The sequence below is a fragment of the Dreissena polymorpha genome, chromosome 1 (assembly GCF_020536995.1).
Source record: "Dreissena polymorpha isolate Duluth1 chromosome 1, UMN_Dpol_1.0, whole genome shotgun sequence".
Classification (NCBI taxonomy): Eukaryota; Metazoa; Mollusca; class Bivalvia; order Myida; family Dreissenidae; genus Dreissena; species Dreissena polymorpha.
The window spans coordinates 174,014,285-174,031,612 of record NC_068355.1 but is presented as its reverse complement, the minus strand read 5'-3'; the positions used below and the strand labels follow the sequence as shown (position 1 = coordinate 174,031,612).

At 36.0% G+C, this 17,328-nt stretch overlaps 1 protein-coding gene across 2 annotated transcripts in view; it reads left to right on the top strand.

The window, feature by feature from the left end:
* LOC127862313 (protein lin-37 homolog) overlaps positions 1-8,023 on the top strand; it is a 62,112-nt gene extending 54,089 nt beyond the window's left edge. For both annotated transcript variants that reach the window (XM_052401396.1, XM_052401387.1), the window contains exons 6-7: positions 514-587; positions 5,557-8,023. In XM_052401396.1, the coding sequence (XP_052257356.1) occupies positions 514-587; positions 5,557-5,659 (177 nt within the window). In that variant the 3' untranslated portion in view covers positions 5,660-8,023. The remainder of the gene's footprint in view (positions 1-513; positions 588-5,556) is intronic.
* The last annotated feature ends 9,305 nt before the right edge of the window (positions 8,024-17,328 follow it).

Here is a 17,328-nt window from a genome sequence, read left to right as displayed (position 1 = left end):
TTGAAACCTTTGTTTACATACATTTCAACTAACCAACATTTTAAACACACGAGTGTTTTCATTGTTCCAATGCGAAAGTGTGTCTTTACACCTGAAGATTTCATTCATTAATCCTGTCTGATCGGTGGCAAGTAGGTTACGCGAGTTGTGTATCGTGTTATTTCTTAAAATTTGACCCAGCATTTGTAGAAATATAACAAGGTATATACATTTCTAGAAAGGAAATTCATTCAGACCAAGATCGTGATTTTCGCTGCACAATTAATGGCCCTCTTGTTTAATGAATTGGGCTGTAAGAAAACAGGGATATACACATAAAGTGTCGTCTCAGATTAGCCTGTGCAGTCTGCGCAGGCTATTCAGGGACAATGCTTTCAGCCTTAACTGGATTTTTGTCAAGAAGAATCTTCCTTTAAACGAACAATACAATAAAAAAAGCACAGAAAGGTATTTTAGGCATATGCATTTAACCTTACTTTTACAAAGCAATTCTTAAATATTTCCCCTTTTCAGGATCCCGACTTGGGACCACCACCAGAAGAGCTTCTCTTGAAACACATGGCACGATGGAAAAATATACGTCACTCGTAAGTGATAACTGAAGAGCTATTATGAATATCATTGCACAATAGAAATATATTTGTCTCGTGTATACATTATTTTGAAAAACTCTTTATGAAACGTATAGCACGATGGAAAAATATATGTCACTCGTAAGTGACATCTGAAGAGCTTATATGAATCACATGGCACAATAGAAATATATTTGTCTGACACATATATTTGTCTCACAGGTAAATTATTTGTTAAGAACTTTTATGAAACATATTTCACGATGGAAATGAATGTTTCCCTATGTAATGATCTGAATGCCATAAATCATATATAATCATATAATCATATATTTCAATGTGCCATATTGTTGCATCAATAAATGTGAAACTATTGGCACTAGACAAATATGTATGTAAATGAGACACTACACCAGTCATTGTATCTGACATTTTGCATTTATGTTATGGGTAGCATCATGTCAAAATCAGTCTTATGCCATATGCATCACATATAGCTATATCCTAGTCGGCAGATTTCTGCAGTCCGGTCAGAACTATCATGTCCGTTATTAAGTCATGCAATCTTTTGTTATCTCATTAGCGGACATGGTAGCTCCTGACTTCCGCATGCTGGTGTGGAGTAACCCTGGCTGCATAAGACACACCAACCATTTTCGCATGAGGCGTGTATAATAACAAGCTATGGTGTCATTGACTACAGTCTAAAAGAACTGGCCTGTATTGGGACCTGTTTACAAGACCATTAGAATGACCACAACTAGAACTAATTTAAATCAATTTTAAATCGATTAGTTTACCCCCACAAAACGAAGTTTAGGGGGTATATACATGTAGGAGTGAGCTTGTTGGTGGGTCGGTCTGTCTGTCGGTCCATATTAAGTGTCCGCTCTCTAATTCAGGTTGTTTTCATCTGATCTTCGCCAAACTTGGTCAGATGTTGTATCTAGATGATGTCTAGGTCAAGTTCGAATATGGGTCATGCCGGGTCAAAAACTAGGTCACGGGGTCACTTAGTGCGTTTTAAACATTTATCATGGTGTCCCATCTCTAATTCAAGTAGTTTTCATCCAAGCTTAACCAAACCGAGTCAGAAGTTGTATCTAGATGATATTTAGGCCAAGTTCGAAAATGGGTCATGGCAGGTCAAAAACTAGGTCACGGGGTCAGTTAGTGCTTTTTATATATTGAGCATAGTGTCCGCTCTCTAATTTAAGTAGTTTTCATCCGATCTATACCAAACATGGTCAGAAGTTGTACATGTATCTAGATGCTGTCTAGGTCAAGTTTGAATATGGGTCATGTTGGGTCAAAAGCTAGGTCATTGGGTTACTTAAAGCGTTTAAAACATTAAGCATGTTGACCGCTCTCTAATTCAAGAAGTTTTCATCCAATATCTTCACCAAACGTTGTCAGAAGTTTTATCTAGATTATCTCTATGCCAAGTTTGAACATGGGCCATGCTGGGCCAAAAACTAGGTCACGGGTCACTAAGTGCGTTTTTTTAACATTCAGCATGGTGTCCGCTCTCTATTTCAAGTAGTTTCATCCGATCTTCACCAAACTTGGTCGGTCAGATGTTGCATCTAGATGATCTTAAGACCAAGTTTTATGGGCCATGCCAGATTAAAAACTAGGTCACGGGGTCACTTAGTATATTTTACACATTCAGCATGGTGTCCGCTCTCTTATTAGTTTTCATCCAATCTTCACCACACTTGGTCAGAAGTTGTATCTAGATAATGTGTAGATCAAGATCAAACATGGGCCATGTCGGGTCAAAACTAGGTCATGAGATCACTTAGTGCATTTTAAACATTTAGCATGGTGTCCGCTGTTTTTTGTGAAGACAACATGCAAAATATTCTGTGTCAATGCAGCATGTGGGGGTATTCGTCACGTCTGTGACAAAGCTCTAGTTTAGTTTTGAATTAAATAATTCAGTAATAAAAAAGATATCATCTTTTACCACTTATATTTTAATCATATCAATCATGTCCTGTTTTCTGTCAGGATTGTTTTTCTTAGGTGTTTCCACTATGACTATTATAACCAAAGGATCTGGTTCTTTCTAGATAGGATTTAAGTATTTTATTAAAGAAAATATGGTGTGATGTTGAAGTTTTTGTATTTGTTGACAAAAACAGCCCATTAAGTGCCATTTTCATTAAATAATTGTCAAATTTTGTTTGAAATAGTGTTTCAAATAAGTATTTTCCAAGATAAATACTAGTGTGTGTCTTAAGGGGTAGTAATCTCGGTCAGAAGTCACAATTATTGCTCAGACATAATAAAAGCAGACCAGATCAGTTTAGTTTATTTCAGTCTCACATGAGCACCGCACGAAATTTGGCCTTACAATGTGTTGAAACCTTTTTCTATGTCAAGTACATTTTGCAGGCATGAACCAACATTAACAACCTCAAAGAGTTGTTTTTGTTGTCCCCTACCGGTTTCACCGGAGAGGACTTGTGGTTTTCGCTCTGTCCGTCAGTCCATCACAATTTTCTGGATCCTGCGATAACTTTAAAAGTTCTTCATATTTTTTCATGAAACTTGAAACATGGATAGATGGCAGTATTGCCATTATGCGTGTCATTTCATTTTGTTCCTTCGTCAAAAATTCTGGTTGCTATGGCAACAAATAGACTAGAAATACTGCTGAAAATGGTGGTTTTCTGGATCCAGCGATATCTTGAAAAGTTCTTCATATTTTTTCATGAAACTTGAAACATGGATAGATGGCAATATGGACATTATGCACCTTATTTCATTTTATTCCTACGTCAAAAATTCTGGTTGCTATGGCAACAAATAAAAAAAATCTGACAATGATGGAATTTCTGATAATGGTGGAGTCGGTACGGGACATATATTGCTTGGCAATAGTCTTGTTAGTATTACCCTTGTCAGTATAGAATGGTCCTGACATGTGTCTAATAGGAGCAATGTACCTTAAATGCTTATTTGTAAGAAATAACTTGATTGATTTCAAGGGTATTTAAAAATAATCCAAGATTTAATATCAAGATAATCTACTTTGAAGATTTCCATCAATGTTGTGTATAATTTTTTAATTTTAGAGTCTTTGATATTTTACAAATATTCTACAAATGTTCTTAAAATTAATTATTGGTCCATGTACCCAATTATCAATTGATAGTAAAATCACACCATGTTGGATTAGTTGTTTGTAACCTGACCATGTTATAATCAATTCCTTTGGAAATTAATTTTTTATGCCCCCAGTAGGGTGGCGTATAACAGTTGAAATGTTCGTCAGTTAATCGGTCTGTAAACTTTAACATTGACCATAACTTTTGCAATATTGAAGATAGCAACTTGATATTTGGCATACATGTATATCTCATGGAGCTGCACATTTTGAGTGGTGAAAGGTCAAGGTCAAGTTCATCCTTCAAGGTCAAAGGTAAAAAAACAAAAGGGAAGCTTTAAAGGAAGTTAATTTATATCAGCATTTGGCAGGTACAGATCATTTTCACAATGGAAGTTATATTTTTTGCTCAACGTGCTCATGGTGAGCTTTTGTGATCGCCTTTTGTCCGCTGTGCGGCGTCATTTTTTGCCTTGTTAACTCTCTAGAGGCCACATTTATTGTCAAATCTTCATGAAATTTGGTCATAAGATTGGTCTGAATGATATCTTGGATGAGTTCGAAAATGGTTATGTTTGCTTGAAAAACATGGCTGCCAAGGGGCGGGGCATTTTTCCTTATATGGCTATATATGGCTATAGTAAAATCTTGTTAACACTCTAGATGCCACAGTTATTGTCTGATCTTCATGAGACTTGGTCAGAAGATTCATCCCAATAATATCTTTGACGAGTTCGAAAATGATGCTGGTTGGTTGAAAAACATGGGCGCCAGGGGGCGGGGCATTTTGCATTATATGGCTATAGTAAAACCTTGTTAACACTCTAGAGGTCACATTTATTTTCCGATCTTCATGAAACTTGGTCAGAAGATTTGTCCCAATGATATCTTGGACAAGTTCGAAAATGATGCCGGTTGGTTGAAAAACATGGCCGCCAGGGGGGTGGGGCATTTTTCCTTATATGGCTATAGTAAAACCTTGTTAACACTCTAGAGATCACATCTATTTTCTGATCTTCATAAAACTTGGTCAGAAGATTTGTCCCAATGATATCTTGAATGGGTTTGAAAATGGTTTTGGTTGCTTTAAAAACATGGCCACCAGGGGGGGGGGCATTTTTCCTTATATGGCTATAGTAAAATCTTGTTAACACTCTAGAGGCAACATTTGTTGTCCAATCTTCATTAAATTTGGTCAGAAGATTGGTCTCAATGATATCTTGGATGAGTTAGAAAATATTTATGTTTGCTGGAAAAACATAGCTTCCAAGCGGCGGGGCATTTTTCTTTATATGGCTATAGTAAAATCTTGTTAACACTCTAGAGGCCACATTGACTGTCCGATCTTCATGAAACTTGGTCAGAAGATTAATTCGTATAATATCTTGGACGAGTTCAAAAATGATGCCGGTTGGTTGAAAAACATGGCTGCCAGCGGGGGGCATTTTTCCTTAAATGGCTTAAGTAAAACCTTGTTAACACTCCAGAGGCCACATTTATTTTCTGATCTTCATGAAACTTGGTCAGAAGATTTGTCCCAATAATATCTTGTTATCTCAGGTGAGTGACTTTGGGCCTTTCAGGCCCTCTTGTTTATTATATTCCTTTAAAAATATTACTTCCCTTGTAAAAATGATCTGTACCTGCTTAATGATAAAAATAAATAAATGAAAGCAGCGCAGTAGGGGGCATAGTGTTTCTAACACACATCTCTTGTTTAGGTTAGAAATAATTGTTATTGTATATGTTTATTAGGTAGGCGTACATGATTTATATTTTTCGTCTATTAATCTCTTTTCGTCTTTAGAGCTCAAATGGCCATCAGTTGGAGATGTAATTATATGGGAATCCAATTTCTATTTATTACAGATGGATTGAGGCAGCTAGGGCAAATGAACTCCGTTTCAAAAACAGCATGACCATTCTCAAGGACATGTATGAGAGGAATCTGCAGGACCAAATAGTGGAATAGCGGTTATTTTACATTAGGGATCTGAAGGACACAATAGTGGAATAGCGGTTATTTTACATTAGGGATCTGAAGGACACAATAGTGGAATAGCGGTTATTTTACATTAGGGATCTGAAGGACACAATAGTGGAATAGCGGTTATTTTACATTAGGGATCTGAAGGACACAATAGTGGAATAGCAGTTATTTTACATTAGGGATCTGAAGGACACAATAGTGGAATAGCAGTTATTTTACATTAGGGATCTGAAGGACACAATAGTGGAATAGCAGTTATTTTACATTAGGGATCTGCAGGACACAATAGTGGAATAGCAGTTATTTTACATAAGAAATCTGCGGGACTAAATAGTGGAATAGCAGTTATTTTACATGGGGATTCTGCAGGACTAAATAGTGGAATAGCCGTTATTTTACATAAGAAATCTGCAGGACTAATTAGTGGAATAGCAATTATTTTACATAAGAAATCTGCAGGACTAAATAGTGGAATAGCAGTTATTTTAGATTAGGAATCTGCAGGACCAAATAGTGGAAAAGTCGTTATTTTACATGAGATTTCTGCAGGACTAAATAGTGGAATAGCAGTTATTTTACATGAGGAATCTGCAGGACTAAATAGTGGAATAACCATTATTTTACATCAGGAATCTGAAGGACTAAAAAGTGAAATAGCAGATATTTTACATGGGGAATCTGCAGGACCAAATAGTGGAATAGCAGTTATTTAACATGGGGAATCTGCAGGACCCAATAGTGGAATAACCGTTATTTTACATGAGGAATATGCAGGACCAAATAGTGAAATAGCAGTTATTTTACCTAGGGAATCTGCAGGACTAAATAGTGGAATAGCAGTTATTTTACATAAAGAATCTGCAGGACCAAATAGTGGAAAAGCAGTTTTTTTACATGAGGAATATGCAGACTCAAAAGTTGAATAGCAGTTATATTACTATAGGGATCTGCAGGACCAAATAGTGGAAAAGCAGTTATTTTACATGGGGAATCTGCAGGACCCAATAGTGGAATAACCGTTATTTTACATAAGGGATCTGCAGGACCAAATAGTTGAAAGCCGTTATTTTACATGGGGAATCTGCAGGACCAAATAGTGGAATAACCGTTATTTTACATAAAGAATCTGCATGACTAAAACCTCAGTCACAAATAGAGACTGCTCACCATCTGATCAGGGGACATATTTTCCAAACATTGGGCTGGCGCCCGGTCAATGATCGCACAGACATTGGGTCATTTTGTAGCATGGGGCCGCGTGCGGATTAATTTTAACTCTCACTTAAAATTTTACCCGACGTCAGGCCCGAGAAGGAATCGAGTTGCAATCAAAAAAAGATCGGTCGATCAATCAAATTATTTGTAATTGAGGCATAAATAGTGGAATAGCAATTATTTTACATAAGGACTCTGCAGGACTAAATAGTGGAATAGCAGTTTCACATGAGGAATTTGCAGCACCAAATTTTGGAATAGCCGTTATTTTACATGAGGAATTTGCAATGCCAAATGATGGTAGAGCATTTGATTGAAGTCACATAAATTCGCTTTTGACACTTGTTTACAACTGTATTCCTATCATAAATGTTGGAAGGTCTATCAATTACCAGTAAAGTTGCATGGTCAAGAGAGGCTTAAGTGCTTAACAAACTAATGATTTTCAAGAGAGTCGGTTTCTTGGCTGGTATTAATAAAGGATCATGTTTCAGTCATATCCTATTATCCTTAAATTTGATGTATTTTATTTCCAGAAATTCATGACCTTGATTATTTTGCACACTGTGTCGTTAAACCACGGTATGCATTCAAGATTAATAGCAAAATTAAGAGTATTCATCATTTACTCCTACATTTTAATTAAACAATATTGAAATACATACTCTTAAGGATTGAGTTAAAATAGTATGCATAAATAAAACCCCAGTTATTATGAGGCTTTTTAAATTTGCAAGCGTAGGAATTATGAATTCTCTGTGAAAAGGGGTTTAATGCATGATCGTTAAGTGTCGTCCCAGATTAGCCTGTGTAGTCTACTCAGGCTATACAGGGATGACACTTTCCGCTTTTTGGACATTTTTCTTCATAGAAAGTCTCTTATTAAAAATGCAGTTTATGTGGAAAGTGGCATCCCTGATTAGCCTGTGCAGACTGTGCACATGCATTTTACCCCATTTTGAAAGAGCACGACTCATATATTAAGTGTAGGAACATTTGTCAGATATTGCCTTGAAGACTACGTTGTAGAATAACAATGGACTGTGTATTTTGGCGGAGCAGTATTATGTTAGACTCCAACTTTGTGAAATGTAGCAATTGTGAATAAGTTCATTAAATGTTTTAAAAGTATGTCTTTATTGTTAAACAGTTCAATCTTTTTTTTATTGATTAATGATTTAACTAAATTCTAGTAAACGCAATTTTATTTGCCAAATCACTATCTATTAAATATTTCTGAAAAGTAAGTTTTTCTTTGTGTTTGATGATTTTTCTTAAAACAATACAAAGAATATTCTGTCATTGTTCCTCCTTGTTCATAAAATACATTTATTTTAGTCTGTGTTTACCAGGAATGACCTTTAAGGAAAATAATATTTGAAATGTTATGAATACCAGTGTTTATGTTGTTTTGATGATTACTGCTGTGTGAAAAGTATTATCCTTTTTTCCAGAATGTTATTTACGAGATAAAAAGGCAGATGTTGATTTGTTGAGATAATGTTTGTCATCAATTAGTTTATGCATTAAAAGGACTTTTGCATTTATTTTCTTAATCTGCCAATCTTATTTGGATGTATTTTAAAACAAAACTATACTATTTGAAATAATCAGAAATAATAGCATGAACATAAAATATATGGGCTGTGCTCTGAGAACATTATAACATTATATGATGGTCATCTGCAAAGTTTGTTCAAATTATGCTATTGGTGACTAAAAAACTTAACACTCTTGAAGTCATATTTTCTTGCATATTAATTATGACACATGCTCAGAACTTTTGTGTTAATGATATGTGGTATTCATTGTGAACTGTTTTCGGAAACCTCCTAAACGCTGCTCGGAACAGTTCACTTTCCCTTGGTCTCAGGTAAGCGACCTAGTTGTCCCACAATTTCCATACATAACATTTTCTGCTTATTATTTTCCACATATTTCTGAAGAGTATCAAACAGGTTCAGTAGCAACAGTTTGTTACCCAACAAAAGAAAAAAACACTTCAAATATGTCTCCCATCATTAATGGCGAACATGCGCAACAATACACAATCTGTATTACGGTATTTCTACGAAATGCATTCACAGAACTAATCAAAAATGTAGAGATACAATCTCTTGACTAATGATGTCATGTGATTAAGCCAACGATCAACAAGAGGTCTAGACAATTATTTCCAGGTAAACGTGAAAATACAATGGCGAGTTATCGAATGCATTGCAGTGATCGATCATTTACCCAATGAATCATCAACATGATATTTAATGTAAATGTAGTTTTAATTAATGATCATTTCAGACAGGGACCTATTCAAATAAATTTGTTTGTATAGGTCCCCGTTTCAGAGGCAGGGTTAAGTTGTCGCTCAAACTGAAGGCCGGTGGAATCGGAGTAATCCCATTTTTGCTCTGTACCATATTTTTTTTATCTTAGAAAAATACATTAAAACAATGCAGTTGAGTATATATATATGGTTTGGTGTTATTAGTGTACACACAGCACGATTTCTGGGAAGGACCGTAAAGGTATGGCAAATGCCATGTCCCTACACCTATATACTTGGTATTTGTGACTGTGGTAATATAGTGACAAGTTCGCTAACACATCACACATTTAGCGAGTCACCATGGACATAATATAACAGTAATGTATGTAATGGAATGTGGGGGTACTCTGCAACGCCATATCTTTGTTCACAACTGTCTGCTATTTACTTAGTATAAGAATTGCAAAAAATTCTATTCATTTTGTTTTAATTGACTTAAAGGGGCCTTTTCACAGTTTTTGAAGTGTCTTGAAGTTTGTCATTATATGCTTTATATTGATAAATGTAAACATTGGATCTAAATAGCTCCAGTAAAAAAAAAACAAGAATAAAATTGAAGAAAGAAAACAGTAACCTTCAACTTATCTCGAAGCACTGACCCCTGGAGTAAGTCTATCGCTTAGACCACTCGTACATCTGTGCTCATACAAGCAGTGATGTATTTTATACTGTATATAAGCAATCCTCGTAGCATCACAAAATATAAGGACAACAACAGAACTCGCCAAATAATTCAATCGTTTCACGTTGCAACGGTTTATCATTTTCGAGGTTTTAAATCGGCAAAAGATGCATAAAATGGATATTTTAGAGCGTGGTACATGTTCAGTATTACTGTTTTCTCACAAATATCATAACTAAAGCGAAAATTGCGAATCTGAAACTTTATTGTTTATTTTTGTCAATTTACCAAAACGTGAAAAGGCCCCCGTAAGTTTTTTGCTTGTTAAAAATTTACCACTTAAGATTCGTGATGCAATTGTTTTGTGTAGTATGAGCCCTTTGATTATTGACAATATAATACAGGGCAGCCGTTCTATGCAATTATGTAAACGCTTGTGGGTTAATAACTAGGTAATGTTATTATACACCAAAGACAATCTTAACAAACGTAATTCAATTTTTAACTTGCTATTTTAAAATAAGTAAACATGACATAAAACAGGTTTATTCCTTCAGTCTAAAACTAGACGTGTTGAATTGTGTGTCATGTAACTATGAAAGTGTTCGTGTTGAAAGTGTAAAATAAAATAAATACAAAGCATTATATATATTTAACAAATACTCTCATTATTACGACTTGGTTGATCTCGTAATTTCGTCATGACTACGTTTTACTATGTGCGTGGATTTCGCGTAAATATGCCATAAATAACGCGTATCTTTCTTTATTATTTGGCCCCATGGTTCTGTGTGATTACCTTGTGTATTCGTAGTTGCTGTGGTTAAAGTGTTTTGAACTCAAATATGTATGCATAGTGTTACAAAGGAAAAATGCAATTAGGCATTTCTCAGGCAGCTTAAAACAAAGATGGCATATAATGACAAAACAAATGGAAACAACTGAATATCCTCCATGGAAGACCCAGCGATACCTAAAATTCGACATTTATGTTCGTATTTTGTAAGCGTTGGTCTCCACATTCAAACAGGCCTTGCACGAAGGAAACTCAATGAAGGAAACTCGTTACAATCACGAAGAGTTACAAAATAAAGCTTGCCTGCTCCTTACTGTATTTGTTGGTTATATAACCACAAGGATGGAATGTATGTGTGAATTGTTTTTTCGCACTTGTCTCGCCCTTTATCTCGGAATGGATTGAAGTGGTAATTGTGTTGAAAATCAAAGCGCTGAAGGCTATTGCATATTCATTACCCCCGGAAACCCGATATGCTGTGAGAAGTTGGAAGTGCTAAGAGAAGTTGCCGATAGATTTCCTCCGAATATTAATAGCCAGGATTTTTCTAACATACATGGTAATACCTCCTTTGCATACACCAAAATATATTTTAATTAAAAAATGCCTTAAAACAATTATAGAACTGGATTTACTTACCCTACCGAAAATCATCGAAATCTATCGGCACCTTCTCCTAGCACTTCCAACTTGTTGCAGCATATCGGGGTTCCGGGGATGTTCTTTGACGCAACTCATTTTCAAAATGAATCGCAAGTGTGAAATAAACAAAAGCCATTCAAACTTATAATATTTATTTATTATTGTCTCATCCACATGTACTTCATTACAAAACATAATATCTACAACATTATAAAATAAGCACACATGGTCATTTATAATAGAATTATAGGAGACAGTACATCACATAGGCAATATAAATACAATGCTTATATCACATGATATCTATCATCCTTAAAGACATTTGCTAAATATTTGACATGCTGCAAGATTAATTACATATCTACAAGATACAACATTTAAAAACAGATTCATTCCTTTACAATACACGTTCATAAGGTGCATCAGATATCTACAATAAAACACTAGATAAGTAAGAAAAGGGTAAATTCAGTTAGTTTCCCAGTAGATCATAAAATGCATCAGATATCTAAAATAAAACACAAGATACCGGTATGTAAAAAATGTAAAATCAGTTAGTTTCACAATATATAATATGTTCTTTGTGTTTTTCTAATATCAGAAAGCATGTTTTGGCAAATGATTTAACTATATCCAGTTTTTCACCTTAAATGACCTTTACATTACGCAAGCAGACACGAATGAATATATACGAATATTTCACGGGCTTATTCGAGTTAAATCCTCTGAACTTTGGCTACATTGCTGTGTCTGAACACAGCGTAAAGGGTGTAGCTCTATTCAGTGTAAGGAATTAACTGTGGACCAGTTACAATTACGCAGTAAAATCCATTTCGCAGATTATCAGAGTCTTTACTCGGTCACTCAATCGTCAGGGAAGACATAATTAACTATCAATTAACACAGTTTTGCTTTTTAAGATTAGAAAACAAACACTACCGAAATAGTATAGTGTCACGATTAGAAGATAATCGTTTAATTATCTAACCATAAATGTGTGTCGTACTCGGTCAGCACGTCTGGAAATCGTTCCTGAACGCCTGGATACGCTACACTTATTTACCAGTTTACTATTTTATGATGGGAAAAATATGTGTTATATTTTTTTAGCTCACCTGATTGCTCAGGTGAGCTTTTGTGACCGGTCTTTGTCCGTCGTATGTCCGTCCGTCCGTCCTTAAACATTTGCTCGTAAACACTCTATAGGCCACATTCCTTGTCCCATCTTCATGAAACTTGGTCAGAAGCTTTGTCCCAATAAAATCTCGGCCGAGTCCAAAACTGGGTTTTGCCGGGTCAAAAACTAGGTCACTAGGTTAAAAAAGAAAAACCTTGTAAACACTGTAGAAGTCACATTACATGCCCAATCTTCATGTAACTTTGTCAAAATATTTGTCTTAATGATATCTTGGTTGAGTTCAAAAGTGGTTCCGATCCGTTGAAAAACATGGCCGCCAGTGGGCGGGGCAGTTTTTCCTATTTGGCTATAGAGAAAACTTGTAAACACTGTAGAAGTAACAATTTTTGCCCAATCAACATGAAAGTTGGTCACAACATTGGTTCAATTGATGTCTCGGACGAGTTCGAAACTAGGTCAAAGGTCAAGGTCACGATGACCTGAAATATTAAAATGGTTTCCGGAATATAACTCAAGAACGATTATGCCTAGGATCATGAAACTTCATAGATACATTGATCATGACTCGCAGATGACCTATATTGATTTTCAGGTCACTAGGTCTAAGGTCAAGGTCACGGTGACCCAAAGCAGTAAAATGGTTTCCGGATGATAACTGAAGATAGCTTATGCCTAGGATTATGAAACTTCATTGATACATTGATCATGACTCGCAGATAATCCCTATTGATTTTCAGGTCACTAGGTCAAAGGTCAAGGTCACGATGACCCGAAATAGTAAAATGGTTTCCGGATGATAACTCAAGAACGCTTAGGCCTAGGATCATGAAACTTCATAGGTACATTGATCATGACTCGCAGATGACCCTATTGATTTTCAGATCACTAGGTCAAAGGTCAAGGTCACGGTGACCCGAATTAGTAAAATGGTGTACAGATGATAACTCAAGAACGCTTATGCCTACGATCACGAAACTTCAAAAGTACATTGATCATGACTCGAAGATGACCCTTATTGATCTTCAGGTCACTCGGTCAAAGGTCAAGGTCACGGTGACCTGAAATAGTAAAATGGTTTCTGGATGATAACTCAAGAACGCTTATGCCTAGGATCATGAAACTTCAAAGGTACAATGATCATGACTCGCAGATGATCCCTATTGATTTTCAGGTCACTAGGTCAAAGGTCAAAGTCACGGTGACCTAAAATAAGAAAATGGTTTCTGGATGATAACTCAAGAACGCTTATGCCCAGGTTCATGAAACTTCATAGGTATATTGGTCATGACTCGCAGATGACCCATATTAATTATCAGGTCACTAGGTCAAAGGTCAAGGTCACAGTGCCAAATAACGTATTCACAGAATGGCTGCCAAGGTCACGGTGATTCAACTTAGGAAAATGGTTTCAGGATGATAACTCAAGAATGCTTACGCCTAGGATCATGAAACTTCATAGGTACATTGATCATGACTCGCAGATGAAATAATGATGAAACTTGACCAGGATGTTTGTCTGGACAATATCTAGGTCAAGTTCGACATTTGGTAAAGAATGAATGAACCGACTCCTCTCAGGTGAGCGTACTAGGGCCATCTTGGCCCTCTTGTTTTGCATTTATGTTCTATATTTCTATATATTTATGTGTGTGTATTTTGAAGTTTATGAGGTCCTTCCGCGCCTGTGGATGTATTATATTTGGACCCGGAATGTGTTCCCGATATCTTGCCTAATTAACATTTTAGATTCACGAAAGTTAGAACGATTTTTTAAAATTATAGCTACAGTTTCCTGCTATTTAGTTGTTAGTGAAAGATTTTCAATTGACGTGTTGTCGTGCGTTGTTGGGGTAAGCTGGAATAACCGTACAAAACCCGACCTGTCCGTAACGGAGACCACCAACCAGACTACGGAAACGAAGAATAAGCCCGGGTCGCCTAGGGCTTGTTCCAACTACTGCGTTAACCAGACACTCATATTTATTGCATCATATTGGGGAATTCTCTAAATATATTGTGATGTTACTGTGTAATTCAGTCAGAAAATCTTTATTGATTTTAAAAAGGAATTTCATTTGATTGATGATATCCAGTTTTAAATTTTCAACATATCTTTTAAAGCGCGAGGACACGATACGAAGCAGCAAATCACGAAACAAGATTTTTGTTGCAAAATTTCAATATCGATCTTAAATCTCGTGCACTTTAGGCGTGTTTTAAGCTCACTTGAGCACAACGTGCTCATGGTGAGCTTTTGTGATCGCCTTTTGTCCATCGTCCGTTGTGCGTTGTGCGGCGTCAACATTTGCCTTGTTAACTCTGTAGAGGCCACATTTATAGTCCAATCTTCATGAAATGTGGTCAGAGGATTGGTTTCAATGATATCTTGGATGAGTTCGAAAATGGTTACGTTTGCTTGAAAAACATGGCTGCCAAGGGGCGCGGCATTTTTTTCTGATATGGCTTTTATATGGCTATAGTAAAACCTTGTGAATACTTTAGAGGCACAATTATTTTCCGATCTTCATGAAACTTGGTCAGAAGATTTGTCCCAAAGATATATTGGATGAGTTCAAAAATGGTAACCTTTGCTTGAAAAACATGGCTGCCAAAGAGCGGGGCATTTTCCCTTATATTACTAAATATGGCTATAGTTAAATCTTGTTAACAATCTAGAGGCCACATTTATAGTCCGATCTTCATGAAACTCGGTCAGAATATTCATCCTAATAATATCTTGGACGAGTTCAAAAATGATGCCGGTTGGTTGAAAAACATGGCCACCATGGGGGCGGGGCATTTTTCCTTATAAAGCTATAGGAAAACCTTGTTAACACTCTAGAGGTCACATTTATTTTCCGATCATCATGAAACTTGGTCAGAAGATTTGGCCCAATGATATCTTGGATGAGTTTGAATAAGGTTTTGGTTGCTTCAAAAAAATGGCCACCAGGGGCGGGGTATTTTTCCTTATATGGCTATAATAAAACCTTGTTAACACTCTAGCTGCCCCATTTATTGTCCAATCTTAATGAAATTTTTCAGAAGATTGGTCTCAATGATGTCTTGGATGAGTTTGAAAATAATTATGTTTGCTTGATAAACATGGCTTCCAAGGGGCGGTGCATTATTCCTTATATGGCTATTGTAAAATCTTGTTAACACTCTAGAGGCCACATTTACTGTCTGATCTTCATTAAATTTGGTCAGAAGATTCATCCCGATAATATCTTGGACGAGTTCAAAAATGATGCCGGTTGGTTAAAAAACATTGCTGCTAGGGGCGGGGCATTTTTCCTTATATGGCTATAGTAAATCATTGTTAACACTCAAGAGGCCACATTTATTTTACGATCTTCATGAAACTTGCTCAGAAAATTTGTCCCAATAATATCTTGTTATCTAAGGTGATGACTTTTGGCCTTTCAGGCCTTCTTGTTGTATAACGTCCCTTTGTATATACACAGGTAAAAATGCGAAAAGACGATGTGAATATTTAATGTCGCCATCTAGCAATCTATCATCCTATTACCGGGCCGAATTTACACACGACTGTCCTAGAGGGACATAATCGGTTGAGTAGGGTATGGTTCAAAACACAGGCGGGTAGCGTGTGGCTATGATATTAATTAGTGAAAACATCATTTTGAATGATAAATAATCATATTATAACGAAAAGTCAACTTTTCTGAAAAAAAATATTTCACTATCAAATATATATATAACAAGGTATGCAACTCAAAATCACCCCAAAACGGGGTGCATCGCTTTGAACAGCCATATCTTCATCAATTGTGCAGCGATTTTCATGATCTCGGTCTTATTCAACGCAGAAATGAATTTCCTTTCTGGAAATGTATATGTCTTGCAATATTTTTTACAAATGCTGGGTCAACTTTTAAGAAATAACACGATACACAACACGCATGACCCAGTTGACAGTGATCATGCATTCTTTATGAATGAAATCTCCAGTTGTAAAGACACCTCCGCATTGGACCAATGAAATCACTCGTATGTTTAAAATGTCAGTTAGTTGAAATGTATGTAAACAAAGGTTTCAAACGGCGCTGGACAGTTAGTCTTGAAGCAGAATGTAACGACAAGAACGGTAATAATGTTTTTTCATACGTTTTATTGAATTATGGTATCGAACTACATGAACTTTGTAGGGAAGTTGCCCTTTACTCCGTGAAGATTTCAATTGATGAAGATATGGCTGTTCAAAGCGATGCACCCCGTTTTGGGGTGATTTTGAGTTGCATACCTTGTTATATATATTTTTGATAGTGAAATATTTTTTTTCCAGAAAAGTTAACTTTTCGTTATAATATGATTATTTATCATTCAAAATGATGTTTTCACTAATTAATATCATAGCCACACGCTAACCACCCGAGGTTCAAAAGTATATTTTTTAAGTGACACATAACTTTTGTTTGAACATACATGTTACTTTTTTTTATTAACGAGTAAATTTATATATTTTAGGATTTGGAAACTATTATCTCAGAACACCTTTGTCGAACCCATGCGACTAATCCATCGTGTTCAAATACGTCGGAGTCCAGTTCTTAACGCGGCATTAATTGATACCAGCATGTTACCCGACATCCGTCAGGATCGTATGCGGTCAATATATAAATCCCGGAAAAAGCAACTTTTTGGAAAAACCCAATCTGCTGGTACAAATAAACATGACCCATTTATAATCCTTTCAAAATCACACACCGTATCAACCGTTATTATCTTAAGGAAGCTTTCATTGGTTGATATAATGGACCAGCGTTGTTTGTACCGGGGTGATTAGTGGGTTTTTCTAAACTCGTGCTTTTCCGGGATCAGCCTATTGTGGATTAATTTATTGAAACCATCGATCGTCCACCACTTCCAGCTAATGAAAGCTATACAC